Genomic DNA, 16,223 nt, shown 5'->3' on the forward strand with positions numbered 1-16,223 from the left:
GGAGAATAAAAAGATGTTCTGGAAGGAGGTAAATAAAGTGTGTAAGACAAGGGAACAAATGGGAACTTCAGTGAAGGGGGCAAGTGAGGAGGTGATAACAAATAGTGGTGATGTGAGAAGGAGATGGAGTGAGTATTTTGAAGGTTTGTTGAATGTGTTTGATGATAGAGTGGCAGATATAGGGTGATTTGGTCGAGGTGGTGTGCAAAGTGAGAGAGTTAGGGAAATGATTTGGTAAACAGAGAAGAGGCAGTAAAAGCTTTGCGGAAGATAAAAGCCGGCAAGGCAGCGGGTTTGGATGGTATTGCAGTGGAATTTGTTAAAATAGGGGGTGACTGTATTGTTGACTGGTTGATAAGGTTATTTAATGTATGTATGACTCATGGTGAGGTGCCTGAGGATTGGCAGAATGCTTGCATAGTGCCATTGTACAAAGGCAAAGGGAATAAAAGTGAGTGCTCAAATTACAGAGGTATAAGTTTGTTGAGTATTCCTGGTAAATTATATGGGAGAGTATTGATAGAGAGGGTGAAGTCATGTACAGAGCATCAGATTGGGGAAGAGCAGTGTGGTTTCAGAAGTGGTAGAGGTTGTGTGGATCAGGTGTTTGCTTTGAAGAATGTATGTGAGAAAAACTTAGAAAAGCAAATGGATTTGTATGTAGCATTTATGGATCTAGAGAACACATAGTATAGAGTTGATAGATGGATCTGGAGAAGGCATATGATAGAGTTGATAGAGATGTTCTGTGGAAGGTATTAAGAGTATATGGTGTAGGAGGCAAGTTGTTAGAAGCAGTAAAAAGTTCCTATTGAGAATGTAAGGCATGTGTACGTGTAGGAAGAGAGGAAAGTGATTGGTTCTCAGTGAATGTAGGTTTGCAGCAGGGGTGTGTAATGTCTCCATGGTTGTTTAATTTGTTTATGGATGGGGTTGTTAGGGAGGTGAATGCAAGAGTTTTGGAAAGAGGGGCAAGTATGCAGTCTGTTGTGGATGAGAGAGCTTGGGAAGTGAGTCAGTTGTTGTTCGCTGGTGATACAGTGCTGGTAGCTGATTCGTGTGAGAAACTGCAGAAGCTGGTGACTGAGTTTGGTAAAGTGTGTGAAAGAAGAAAGTTAAGAGTAAATGTGAATAAGAGCAAGGTTATTAGGTACAGTAGGGTTGAGGGACAAGACAATTGGGAGGTAAGTTTGAATGGAGAAAAACTGGAGGAAGTGAAGTGTTTTAGGTATCTGGGAGTGGATCTGGCAGAGGATGGAACCATGGAAGTGGAAGTGAATCATAGGGTGGGGGAGGGGGCGAAAGTTCCGGGAGTGTTGGAGAATGTGTGGAAGTCGAGAACATTATCTTGGAAAGCAAAAATGGGTATGGTTGCGAGGCGTGGGCTATGGATAGAGTAGTGCGTAGGAGGATGGATGTGCTGGAAATGAGATGTTTGAGGACAATGTGTGGTGTGAGGTGGTTTGATCGAGTGAGTAACGTAAGGGTAAGAGAGATGTGTGGAAATAAAAAGAGCGTGGTTGAGAGAGCAGAAGAGGGTGTTTTGAAGTGGTTTGGGCACATGGAGAGAATGAGTGAGGAAAGATTGACCAAGAGGATATATGTGTCAGAGGTGGAGGGAACGAGGAGAAGAGGGAGACCAAATTGGAGGTGGAAAGATGGAGTGAAAAAGATTTTGTGTGATTGGGGCCTGAACATGCAGGAGGGTGAAAGGAGGGCAAGGAATAGAGTGAATTGGAGCGATGTGGTATACCGGGGTTGACGTGCTGTCAGTGGATTGAATCAAGGCATGTGAAGCGTCTGGGGTAAACCATGGAAAGCTGTGTAGGTGTGTATATTTGCGTGTGTGGACATATGTATATACATGTGTATGGGGGGGTTGGGCCATTTCTTTCGTCTGTTTCCTTGCGCTACCTCGCAAACGCGGGAGACAGCGACAAAGTATAATAAATAAAAAAAAATATATATATATATATATATATATATATATATATATATATATATTTATATATATATATATATATATATATATATATATATATTTTTTTTTTTTTCTTTCAAACTATTCGCCATTTCCCGCGTTAGCAAGGTAGCGTTAAGAACAGAGGACTTGGCCTCTTTTTTTAAATTTTTCCAAAAGGAGATATATATATATATATACAGCTCCCTTTCCACATCCAGGCCCCACACAACTTTCCATGGTTTACCCCAGACGCTTCACATGCCCTGATTCAATCCACTGACAGCACGTCAACCCCGGTATACCACATCGATCCAATTCACTCTATTCCTTGCCCGCCTTTCACCCTCCTGCATGTTCAGGCCCCGATTACTCAAAATCTTTTTCACTCCATCTTTCCACCTCCAATTTGGTCTCCCACTTCTCCTCGTTCCCTCCACCTCTGACACACACCTCCTATTGGTCAATCTTTCCTCACTCATTCTCTCCATGTGCCCAAACCATTTCAAAACACCCTCCTCTGCTCTCTCAACCATGCTCTTTTTATTTCCACACATCTCTCTTACCCTTACATTACTTGCTCAATCAAACCACCTCACACCACACATTGTCCTCAAACATCTCATTTCCAGCACATCCACCCTCCTGCGCACAACTCTATCCATAGCCCACGCCTTGCAACCATACAACATTGTTGGAACCACTATTCCTTCAAACATACCCATTTTTGCTTTCCGAGATAATGTTCTCGACTTCCACACATTCTTCAAGGCTCCCAGGATTTTCACCCCCTCCCCCACCCTATGATTCACTTCTGCTTCCATGGTTCCATCCGCTGCCAGATCCACTCCCAGATATCTAAAACACTGTACTTCCTCCAGTTTTTCTCCATTCAAACTTACCTCCCAATTGACTTGACCCTCAACCCTACTGTACCTAATAACCTTGCTCTTACTCACATTTACTCTTAACTTTCTTCTTTCACACACTTTACCAAACTCGGTCACCAGCTTCTGCAGTTTCTCACATGAATCAGCCACCAGCGCTGTATCATCAGCGAACAACAACTGACTCACTTCCCAAGCTCTCTCATCCACAACAGACTTCATACTTGCCCCTCTTTCCAAAACTCTTGCATTCACCTGCCTAACAACCCCATCCATAAACAAATTAAACAACCATGGAGACATCACACACCCCTGCCGCAAACCTACATTCACTGAGAACCAATCACTTTCCTCTCTTCCTACACATACACATGCCTTACATCCTCGATAAAAACTTTTCACTGCTTCTAACAACTTGCCTCCCACACCATATATTCTTAATACTTTCCACAGAGCATCTCTATCAACTCTATCATATGCCTTCTCCAGATCCATAAATGCTACATACAAATCCATTTGCTTTTCTAATTATTTCTCACATATCTTCAAATCAAACACCTGATCCACACATCCTCTACCACTTCTGAAACCACACTGCTCTTCCCCAATCTGATGCTCTGTACATGCCTTCACCCTCTCAATCAATATCTTCCCATATAATTTACCATAAATACTCAACAAACTTATACCTCTGTAATTTGAGCACTCACTCTTATCCACTTTGCCTTTGTACAATGGCACTATGCACGCATTCCGTCAATCCTCAGGCACCTCACCATGAGTCATACATACATTAAATAACCTTACCAACCAGTCAACAATACAGTCACCCCCTTTTTTAATAGATTCCACTGCAATACCATCCAAACCTGCTGGCTTTCGTCTTCCGCAAAGCTTTTACTACCTCTTCTCTGTTTACCAAAGCATTTCCCTAACCCTCTCACTTTGCACACCACCTCGACCAAAACACCCTATATCTGCCACTCTGTCATCAAACACATTCAACAAACCTTCAAAATACTCACTCCATATATGTATATATTATTTATTTATTTATTTTGCTTTGTCGCTGTCTCCCACATTTGTGAGGTAGCGCAAGGAAACAGACGAAAGAAATGGCCCAACCCACCCCCATACACATGTATATACATACACGTCCACACACACACAAATATACATACCCATACATCTCAGTGTACACATATATATACACACACAGATACATACATATATACACATGCACACAATTCACATTGCCTTTATTCATTCCCGTCGCCACCTCGCCACACATGGAATAACAACCCCCTCCCCCCTCATGTGTGCGAGGTAGCGCTAGGAAAAGACAACAAAGGCCCCATTCGTTCACACTCAGTCTCTAGCTGTCATGTAATAATGCACCGAAACCACAGCTCCCTTTCCACATCCAGGCCCCACACAACTTTCCATGGTTTACCCCAGACGCTTCACATGCCCTGGTTCAATCCGTTGACAGCACATTGACCTCAGTATACCACATCATTCCAATTCATTCCATTCCCTTTACGCCTTTCAACCTCCTGCATGTTCAGGCCCCAATCACTCAAAATCCTTTTCTCTCTATCTTTCCACCTCCAATTTGGTCTCCCACTTCTCCTCGTTCCCTCCACCTCTGGGGATAGGGGAGAAAGAATTCTTCCCTCGTATTCCCTGCGTGCCATAGAAGGCGACTAAAAGGGAAGAGAGCGGGGGGCTGGAAATCCTTCCCTCTCACTTTTTTTTAATTTTCCAAAAGAAGGAACAGAGAAGGGGGCCAAGTGATGATATTCCCTGAAAGGTTCAGTCCTCTGTTTTTATCGCTACCTCGCAAATGCGGGAAATGGCGAATAGTATGAAAGAAAAAGATATATATATTCCTATGAGTCCTATGTATGTATACGTATATGTGTGTGTGTATGGGCATATCTGTATATGTACATGTGTGTGTATCGGTGTATATGTATATGTATATGTGCGTGATGTCTCCATGGTTGTTTGATTTGTTTATGGATAGGGTGTTTAGGGAGGTGAATGCAAGAGTATTGGAGAAAGGGGCAAGTATGCCATCTTTTCTGGATGAGACGGCTTGGAAAGTGAGTCAGTTGTTGTTCACATATGATACAGTGCTGGCAGCTGATTCGGGTGAGAAACTGCAGAAGTTGGTGACTGAGTTTGGTAAAGTGTGTGAAAAAAGAAAGTTGAGTGTAAATGTGAATAAGAGCAAGGTTGATGTGCTGTCAGTGGATTGAACCAGGGCATGTAAAGTGTCTTTGGTAAACCATGGAAAGGTGTGTGGGGCCTGGATGTAGAAAGGGAGCTGTGGTGTCAGTGCATTACACATGACAGCTAGAGACTGAGTGTGAACCAATGTGGCCTTTTTTGTCTGTTCCTGGTACTACCTGGCTAGAGAGGGGAATGATATTTTTGTGTGTGATGGGGTGGCGACGGGAATGGATGAAGGCAGCAAGTGTGGATATGTACATGTGTATATATGTATATGTCTGTGTATGTATATGTGCGTATATGTTGAAATGTATATGTATGTATATGTGCATATGTGGGTGTTTATGTATATACATATGTATGTGGATGGGTTGGGCCATTCCTCGTCTGTTTCCTTGCACTCCCTCGCTAACACGGGAGATGGCGGTTAAGTATAATAAAATGATGGTATATGTATGTGTTATCCGTGGGGATAGGGGAGAAAGAATACTTCCCATGTATTCCCTGTGTGTCATAGAAGGTGACTAAAAGGGGAGGGAGTTGGGGGCTGGAAATCCTCCCCTTCTGTTTTTAATTTTCCAAAAGAAGGAACAGAGAAGGGCGCCTAGTGGGGATATTACCTCTAAGGCTCAGTCCTCTGTTCTTAATGCTACTTTGCTAATGCGGGAAATGGTGAATATGTATGAAAATAAAGATATATGTTTGTGTGTGTATATGAGTGGATAGGCCATTCTTTGTCTGTTTCCTGTCACTACCTTACTGACATGGGAAACAGCGATTAAGTATAATAATGAAAAATAATAGGAGATGGGGAGAAACAATACTTCCCATGTATTCCTTGCGTGTCATAGAAGGTGACTAAAAAGGGAGGGGGTGAGGAGGTGCGAGAAATCCTCCCCTTCCGTTTTTAATTTTCCAAAAGAAGGAACGGAGAAGTGGGCCAAGTGAGAATATTTCCTCTAAGACTCAGTCCTCTGTTGTAAATGCTGTCTCGCTAATGCGGGAAATGGCGAATATGTATGCTCATCCTCTTCGAAGGCTCAGACTTAGGCATCTGAATGTGTGTGGATATAACCAAGATGAGAAGAAAGGAGAGGTAGGTAGCATGTTTGAGGAAAGAAACCTGGGTATTCTGGCTCTGAGTGAAATGAAAGTCAAGGGTAAAAGGGAAGAGTGGTTTGGGAAAGTCTTGGGAGTAAAGTCAGGGATTGGTGAGAGGATAAGAGCTAAGGAAGGAGTAGCACTGCTCCTGAAGGAGTTGTGGGAGTATGTGATAGGGTGTAAGAAAGTAAATTCTAGATTGATGTGGGTAAAACTGAAATTGATTGGAGAGAGATGGGTGATTATTGGTGCCTGTGCACAAAGCCTTTCAAAGGATGTAGCATCAGGGTCTTATCTCTGAGCTCCCCTCTTGCAGCTTTCCTACCTCTCTTTGCTCCTTCATATCTAGCTTCATCTCCCGCTGATCTCTCTATGTGGTTGTTGATGGATCAGCCTCCCTACCTTTCTCCATCAATAACGGTGTCCCTGAAGGTTCTCTCATGTCCCCTACACTTTTTTTCCTTTTTATCAACAATTTGCTGTCTTCCACAAATAACCAAATGCACTCATATGCTGATGACTCAGCAGTGCATTCTTCCCCATCCTTCAGTTCTACTCCTTCTCCCACTTGATCTATATCTCATCTTCATACAGCTTCCTTAGTAAGTCAGACTTGGACAGGATATTTCAGTGGGGTAGATGAACTCTAGATAAGTTTAATGTCTCAGACCCATATTCTCCCCATCCCTCTATCGAAAACTCATCATTACTGTTGTCTCTTGTTAGACAGTTCTATAGTCCACCTCTTGTCTCGGTGAACATACTTAGTATTACTGTGACATCCACTCTTTCTTGCAAACCCCACTTTACAGAAATTGCTAAGTCTGCCTCTAAGGAACTGGGAGTCCTGTTTAGGTATAACAAATTCTTTTCGTCTGAACAGTTGCTCTGTTTATACAAAGGATCAATTCGTCCTTGTTTGGAGGACTACTCACACATCTAGGATGGTTTTAGCTTTGCATCCTTACTTGACAGAGTTAAATCGAAAGCAGTTCGGCTTATAAACTCTCCCAGGCTAACCTCTAAACTTGGCTCTCTTGCCCTATGCTACAATGTTGGTTCACCTTCCCTCTTCTATAGGTATAACTATGGTTTTTGCTTCCAAGAGCTGGCTGCTTGTGAACTCCCACCGCTAATTAGACCACACAAAACTCGGCAAGCTGCTGCATCACTTGATTACTGTGTGGCCATTGGCAACTCAAGGATGGGACTTACTGATAACTGTTGTCTTTTGTTACACCTCAGAGCTTTAGAACTTTCTATCTTCTCATGTCTTTCCCAGTAACTATGAGCTGACACATTTTAGAAGATGGGTTTTTCACTTACTACAGATTCACAAACACTTTCCCCATGTCCCTTCTTTTTCTCTTTCATAATCCTCTATGTATCAGTTAAGTCCCAGCCATGATGTTGACTTTTGTTCTTGACTCGAGCCTCCAATGTAAAAAAAAGTCAAATTGCTCCCCCTTTCATTTATTTTTATAACATTCTTGTAATTCTATTTTACTTTTCTTAAATTTTAACCAAAATAGCTTCAGCTGGATAGTGCATTTCCATATACAGTGTTGGATGTTATCGAAAAAAAGGGAATTTTAGGGAGCATTTTGAGGATTTTATGTTAATATTATCCAAATTGATATTAGTTCAATCAATTTGTATTTTTTGCATTCAGTTTCAGTGTGCTCAGATGACACCTATTGTTCTGGCATCAAGCTGTGAAGCTCTGTGGTGTAGCAGTTCTGCTGTTAGCCATAAACCACATCTAAGTCATGCTCTTTGGTTGCACTGTGGTGTTCATGGGACTCGTGCTTGGCTACCACTATTCCCAAACTCTGCTGACAAGTCTCACACTTTTATGGCCAGAAGAATCATGTTGCCCTTTACTCCGTCCATTTATCCTCTAGGTAAGTCATTATTTTTGTTTTTTTTACTTGTTCACCGTTTCCCATGTAGCAAGGTAGCACTTGGACCAGACAATGACTTCATTTGCTCATATTGACTCTCTAGCTGTCATGAATGATACGCTGAAACCAGAACCTCTCTTTCCACAGCCAAGCCATGCTGCTTCGTTTGCCTAAGTTCATCCCATTGACTTCCTGTTACTATGTGTGTACTACATTGCACTAATTCACCCACTTCCATGCTTGCCTTACACCTTCCTGCATATTCAGTCCCTTATCACTCAAAGCACCTTTTACTCCTTGCTTCTAAGGCAAGGGGATAAAAGAGAATGTACGAATTATGGAGAAATAACTTTGTTGAGTGTGCCTGGTAAGCTGTATGGGAGAATGGTGATTGAGAGGTTGGTGTTAGACATGGGGCTAAAGAAGGTTTGAATTAATTCACTTTGTTCAGTCATGTATTTATTTGTTTATTTATTGTAAGGGAGACCAAATTGGAGGTGGAAAGATGGAGTGAAAAAGATTTTGTGTGATCGGGGCCTGAACATGCAGGAGGGTGAAAGGAGGGCAAGGAATAGAGTGAATTGGAGCGATGTGGTATACCGGGGTTGACGTGCTGTCAGTGGATTGAATCAAGGCATGTGAAGCGTCTGGGGTAAACCATGGAAAGCTGTGTAGGTATGTACATTTGCGTGTGTGGACGTATGTATATACATGTGTATGGGGGGGTTTGGGCCATTTCTTTCGTCTGTTTCCTTGCGCTACCCCGCAAACGCGGGAGACAGCGACAAAGTATAATAAAAAAAATAATAATAATTATTATACTTAATGACTGTTTCCTGGGTCAGCAAGATAGCACCAGGAAACAGATGAAGAATGGCCCAGCCACTCATATACACACACACATATAAATAAATGTGAAAAAGAGCAGTTATTTCTCCATAATTCGAACATTCTCTTTTATCCCCTGGTTCAATCCATTGACAGCACGTCGACCTCAGTATATCATATCATTCCAATTCACTCTATTCCTTGCATGCCTTTCACCCTCCTGTATGTTCAGGCCCCAATCACTCAAAACCTTCTTCACTCCATCCTTCCATCTCCAATTTGGTCTCCTGCTTCTTCGTCCCTGCACCTCTGACACATATATTCTCTTTGTTAATCTTTCCTCACTCATTCTCTCCATGTGTCCAAACCATTTCAACCCACCCTCTTCTGCTGTCTCAACCACACTTTTTATTACCACACATCTCTCTTATCCTTTCATTACTTACTTGATCAAACCTATGTATAGCCCATGCCTTGCAGTCATATTACAATGTTGGAACCACTATTCCTTTAAACATACCCAATTTTGCTCTCTGAGATAATGTTCTCGCCTTTCACACATTCTTCAATGCTCTCAGAAATTTCGCTCCCTCCCCCACCCTGTGACTCGCTTCCACTTCCATGGTTTCATCTGCTGCTAAGTCCTCTCTCAGATATTTAAAGAATTTCACTTCCTCCATTTTTTCTCCTTTCAAACTTACCTTCCAATTTACTTGTACCTCAACCCTACTGAACCTAATAACCTTGCTCTTATTCACATTTACTCTCAACTTTCTTCTTTCATACACTTTACCAAACTCAGTAACCAACTTATGCAGTTTCTCACCAGAGTCAGCCACCAGCGCTTTATCATCAGCGAACAATTGACTCACTTCCCAAGCTCTCTCATCCCCAACAGACTGCATACTTGCTCCTCTCTCCAAAACTCTTGCATTCACCTCCCTAACCACCCCATTCATAAACAAATTAAACAACCGTGGTGACATCATGCACCCCTGCCGCAAGCTGACATTCACTGGGAACCAATCACTTTCCTCCCTTCCTACTTGCACACATGCCTTACAACCTTTGTAAAAGCTTTTCACTGCTTCTAGCAACGTACCTCCCACACCATATACTTTTAAAACCTTCCACAAAGCATGTCTATCCACCCTTTCATATGCCTTCTCCAGATCCATAAATGCTACATACAAATCCATCTGTCTTTCTAAGTATTTCTCACATATATTCTTCAAAGCAAACACCTGATCCACACATCCTCCACCACATCTGAAACCACACTGCTCTACCCCAATCTGATGCTCTGTACATGCCTTTACCCTCTCAATCAATACCCTCCCATATAATTTCCCAGGAATACTCAACAAACATATGCCTCTGTAATTTGAACACTCACATTTTCCCTTTTTGCCTTTGTACAATGGCACTATGCATGCTTTCCGCTAATCCTTAGGCACTTCACCATGATCCATACATACAGTGAATACCCTTACCAACCAGTCAGCAACACAGTCGCCCCGTTTTTTTTATAAATTCCAATGCAATGCCATCCATACCCGCTGCCTTGCTGGTTTTCATATGCAAAGCTTTCACTACCTCTCCTCTCTTCACCAAACCATTCTCTCTGACCCTCTCACTTCGTACACCACCTCAACCAAAACACCCTATATCTGCCACTCTATCATCAGACACATTCAGCAAACCTTCAAAATACTCACTCTATCTTCTCAGTTCATCACCACTTGTTACCTCTCGTTCACCCCTTTAACCGATGTTCCCATTTGTTCTTTTGCCTTACGCACTTTATTTACCTCCTTCCAAAACATCTTTTTATTCTCCCTGAAATTTGATGATACTCTCTCACCCCAGCTCTCAGTTGCCCTCTTTTTCACCTCTTGCACCTTTCTTTTGACCTCCTGCTGCTTTCTTTTATACATCTCCCCAGTCATTTGCTTTACCTCCCTGCAAAAATCATCCAAATGCCTCTCTCTTCCCTTTCACCAACAATCTTTCTTCTTCATCCCACCATTCACTTCCCTATCTAATCTGCCCACCTTCCACCTTTCTCTTGCCACATTCATCTTTTGCACAAGCCATCACTGCTTCCCTAAGTACATCCCATTACTCTCCCAATCCTCTAAGCGTCATTTGCTCTCACCTTTTGCCATTCTGCTTTCAACCTCTCCTGGTACTTTCTCATTCATATCTCCTTCCCAAGCTCACTTACTCTCACCACTCTCTTCTCCCCAACATTCTCTCTTCTCTGAAAACCTCTTCAGATCTTCACTTGACTCCACAGGATGGTGATCAGACATCCTTCCAGCTGCCCCTCTCAGTACATTAACATCCAAAAGTCTTCGTTTTACATCCTTATCAATTAACACGTTATCCAATAACGCCCACTGGCCATCTGACCAACTCACATACATATACTTATGTATTTATTATTTCTTTATTATACTTAGTCTCTGTCTCCCATGCTTGTGAGGTAGCACAAGCAAACAGATGAAAGAATGGCCCAACCCACCCACATACACATGTATATACATAAATGCCTACACACGCATATATACATACCTATACATTTCAACGTATACATTATTTTTTTTCTATTTTGCTCTCTCGCTGTCTCCCGTGTTTGTGAGGTAGCGCAAGGAAACAGACGAAAGAAATGGCCCAACCCACCCCCATACACAATGTATACACACACACGTCCACACACGCAAATATACATACCTATACATCTCAATGTACACATATATATACATACACAGACACATACATATATACCCATGCACACAATTCACACTGTCTGCCCCCATTCACTCCCATCGCCACCTCGCCACACATGGAATACCTTCCCCCTCCCCCCTCATGTGTGCGAGGTAGCACTAGGAAAAGACAACAAAGGCCCCATTCGTTCACACTCAGTCTCTAGCTGCCACGCGATAATGCCCGAAACCACAGCTCCCTTTCCACATCCAGGCCCCACACAACTTTCCATGGTTTAGCCCAGACACTTCACATGCCCTGATTCAATCCACTGACAGCACGTCAACCCTGGTATACCACATCGATCCAATTCACTCTATTCCTTGCCCTCCTTTCACCCTCCTGCATGTTCAGGCCCCTATCACACAAAATCTTTTTCACTCCATCTTTCCACCTCCAATTTGGTCTCCCACTTCTCCTCGTTACCTCCACCTCCGACACATATATCCTCTTGGTCAATCTTTCCTCACTCATTCTCTCCATGTGCCCAAACCATTTCAAAACACCCTCTTCTGCCCTCTCAACCACGATGTTTTAATTTCCACACATCTCTCTTACCCTTACATTACTTACTCAATCAAACCACCTCACACCACACATTGTCCTCAAACATCTCATTTCCAGCAAATCCACCCTCCTGCTCACAACTCTATCCATAGCCCACGCCTCGCAACCATACAACATTGTTGGAACCACTATTCCTTCAAACATACCCATTTTTGCTTTCCGAGATAATGTTCTCAACTTCCACACATTCTTCAAGGCTCCCAGGATTTTTGCCCCCTCCCCCACCCAATGATTCACTTCCACTTCCATGGTTCCATCCGCTGCCAGATCCACTCCCAGATATCTAAAACACTTTACTTCCTCCAGTTTTTCTCCATTCAAACTTACCTCCCAATTGACTTGACCCTCAACCCTACTGTACCTAATAACCTTGCTCTTATTCACATTTACTCTTGACTTTCTTCTTTCACACACTTTGCCAAACTCAGTCACCAGCTTCTGCAGTTTCTCACATGAATCAGCCACCAGCGCTGTATCATCAGCGAACAACAACTGACTCACTTCCCAAGCTCTCTCATCCACAACAGACTTCATATACATATACATATACATAAACAGACATATACATATATACACATGTACATATTCATACCTGTTGCCTTCATCCATTCCTGTCGCCAACCCACCACACGTGAAATGGCACCCCCCTTCCCCCTGTGCGCAGACGAGGTAGTGCTAGGAAAAGACAACAATAGCCACGTTCGTTCACACTCAGTCTTTAGCTGTCATGTGTAATGCACCGAAACCACAGTTCCCTTTCCACATCCAGGCCCCACAAAACTTTCCATGGTGTACCCCAGACACTTCACATTCCCTGGTTCAACCCATTGACAGCACTTTGAACCCGGTATACCACATCGTTCCAATTCTCTCTGTTCCTTGCACTCCTTTCACCTTCCTGTATGTTCAGGCCCTGATCGCTCAAAATCTTTTTCACTCCATCCTTTCACCTCCAATTTGGTCTCCCATTTCTCCTGATTCCCTCCAGCTCTGACACATATATCCTCTTTATCAATCTTTCCTCACTCATTCTTTCCATGTGACCAAACCATTTCAGTACACACTCTTCTGCTATCTCTACCAAACTCTTTTTATTACCACACACCTCTCTTACCCTTTCACTACTTACTCGATCAAACCACCTCACACCACATATTGTCCTCAAACATTTCATTTCCAACACATCCACCCTCCTCCGCACAACCTTATTTATAGCCCATGCCTCGCAATCATATAACATTGTTGGAACCACTATTCCTTCAGACATCCCCTTTTTGCTCTCTGAGATAATGATCTCACCTTCCACACATTCTTCAACACTCCCAGAACATTTGCCCCTTCCCCCACCCTGTTACTTACTTCCGCTTCCATGGTTCCATCCGCTGCTAAATCCACTTCCAGATATCTAAAACACTTCACTTCCTCCAATTTTTCTCCATTCAGACATACCTCCCAATTTACTTGCACCTTTACCCTACTGAATCTAATAACCTTGCTCCTATTCACATGTAGTACTCAGCTTTCTTCTTTAACACACTTTACCAAACTCAGTCTCCAACTTCTGCAGTTTCTCACCCAAATCAGCCACCAGCGCTGTATCATCAGCAAACAACAATTGACTCACTTCCCAAGCCCTCTCATCCACAACAGACAGCATACTTGCCCCTCTTTCCAAAACTCTTGCATTCACCTCCCTGATAACCCCATCCATAAACAAATTAAACAACCATGGAGACATAAAGCAAACCAACATTCAATAGAGACCAATCACTTTCCTCTCTTCCTATCGTACACATGCCTTACATCCTTGACAAAAACTTTTCACTGCTTCTAGCAACTTACCTCCCACACCATATACTCTTAAAACCTTGCACAGAGCAAACCGACATTTACTAGGGACCAATCACTTTCCTCTCTTCCTATTGTACACATGCCTTACATCCTTGACAAAAGCTTTTCACTGCTTCTAGCAACTTACCTCCCACACCATATACTTTTAAAACCTTCCACAAAGCATGTCTATTCACCCTATTATATGCCTTCTCCAGATCCATAAATGATACATACAAATCCATCCGTTTTTCTAAGTATTTCTCACATACATTCTTCAAAGCAAACACCTGATCCACACATCCTCTGCCACTTCTGAAACCACACTACTCTTCCCCAATCTTATGCTCTGTACACGCCTTTACCCTCTCGATCAAAACCCTTCCATATAATTTCCCTGGAATACTTAACAAACTTATACCTCTGTAATTTGAGCACTCACCTTTATCCCCTATGCATGCATTCCACCAATCCTCAGGCACCTCACCATAAACCATACATACATTGAATATCCTTACCAACCAGTCAACAACTCAGTCACTCCCTTTTTTAATAAATTCCACTGCAATACCATCCAAACCTGCTGCCTTGCTGGCTCTCATCTTCCACAAAGCTTTCACTGCCTCTTCTTTGTTTATCAAACCATTCTCCCTGACCCTATCACTTCACACACCACTTCGACCAAAACACCCTATATCTGCCACTCTATCATCAAACACATATAACAAACCTTCAAAATACACACTCCATCTCCTTCTCACTTTGCCACTACTTGTTATTGCCTCCCCATTAGCTCCCTTGACCAATGTTCCCACTTGTTCTCTTGTTTACGCACTTTATTTACCTCCTTTCAAACCATCTTTTTATTCTTAAAATTTACTGATACTGTCTCACCCCAACTTTCATTTGCCCTCTTTTTCACCTCTTGATCCTTTTTCTTGACCTCCTGTCTCTTTCTTTTAAACATCTCCCAGTCATTTGCACTACTACCCTGCAAAAATCATCCAAATGCCTCTCTCTTCTCTTTCACTAACAGTCTTACTTCTTTGTCCCAGCACTCACTACCCTTTCTAATCTTCCCACCTCCCACCTTTCTCATGCCACCTTCATCTTTTGCGCAAGCCATCACTGCTTCCCTAAATACATCCCATTCCTCCCCCACTCCCCTTATATCATTTACTCTCACTTTTTTTCCATTCTGTTCTCAATCTCTTCTGGTGCTTCCTTACACAAGACTCCTTTCCAAGCTCGCTCACTCTCACCACTCTCTTCACCTTAACATTCTCTCTTCTTTTCTGAAAACCTCTACAAATCTTCACCTTCGCCTCCACAAGATAATGATCAGACATCCCTCCAGTTGCCCCTCTCAGCCCATTAACATCCAAAAGTCTCTCTTTCACATGCCTATCAATTAACACTTAATCCAGTAATGCCCTCTGGCCATCTCTCCTACTTACGTAAGTATACTTATGTATATCTGCTTTTAAACCAGGTGTTCCCAATCACCAGTTCTTTTCCAGCGCACAAGTCTACAAGTTCTTCACTGTTTCCATTTACAACCCCCCAATCACCAGTTCTTTTTCAGCGCACAAGTCTACAAGTTCTTCACCATTTCCATTTACAACTCTGAACACCCCATGTACTCCAGTTATACCCTCAACTGTCACATTACTCACCTTTGCATTCAAATCACCCATCACTATAACCCAGTTTTGTGCATCAAAGCTGCTAACACACTCACTCAGCTGCTCCCAAAACATTTGCCTCTCATCATCTTTCTTCTCATGCCCAGGTGCATAGGCACCAATAATCACCCATCTCTCTCCATCCACTTTCAGTTTTACCCATATCAATCTAGAGTTTACTTTCTTACGCTATCATATACTCCCACAACTCCTGCTTCCGGAGTAGTGCTACTCCTTCCTTTGCTCTTGTTCTCTTACCAACCCCCGACTTTCCTTCCAAGACATTCCCAAACCACTCTTCCCCTTTACCCTTGAGCTTCATTTCACTCAGAGCCAAAACATCCAGGTTTCTTTCCTCAAACATACTACCTGTCTCTCCTTTTTTTCTCATCTTGGTTACATCCACACACATTTAGACTCGCCAGTCTCCTTTTTAAACCAACTACCCCCA

General features: G+C 42.7%; 1 protein-coding gene across 5 annotated transcripts in view; it reads left to right on the forward strand.

The window, feature by feature from the left end:
- The window catches only part of Rich (Guanine nucleotide exchange factor subunit Rich), a 349,449-nt gene that overhangs the window by 177,674 nt on the left and 155,552 nt on the right, over positions 1-16,223 (forward strand). For all 5 annotated transcript variants that reach the window (XM_071672678.1, XM_071672679.1, XM_071672681.1 and 2 more), the window contains one exon: positions 7,859-8,090. In XM_071672678.1, the coding sequence (XP_071528779.1) occupies positions 7,859-8,090 (232 nt within the window). The remainder of the gene's footprint in view (positions 1-7,858; positions 8,091-16,223) is intronic.

The sequence above is a fragment of the Panulirus ornatus genome, chromosome 17 (genome assembly GCF_036320965.1).
Source record: "Panulirus ornatus isolate Po-2019 chromosome 17, ASM3632096v1, whole genome shotgun sequence".
Taxonomy (NCBI): domain Eukaryota; kingdom Metazoa; phylum Arthropoda; class Malacostraca; order Decapoda; family Palinuridae; genus Panulirus; species Panulirus ornatus.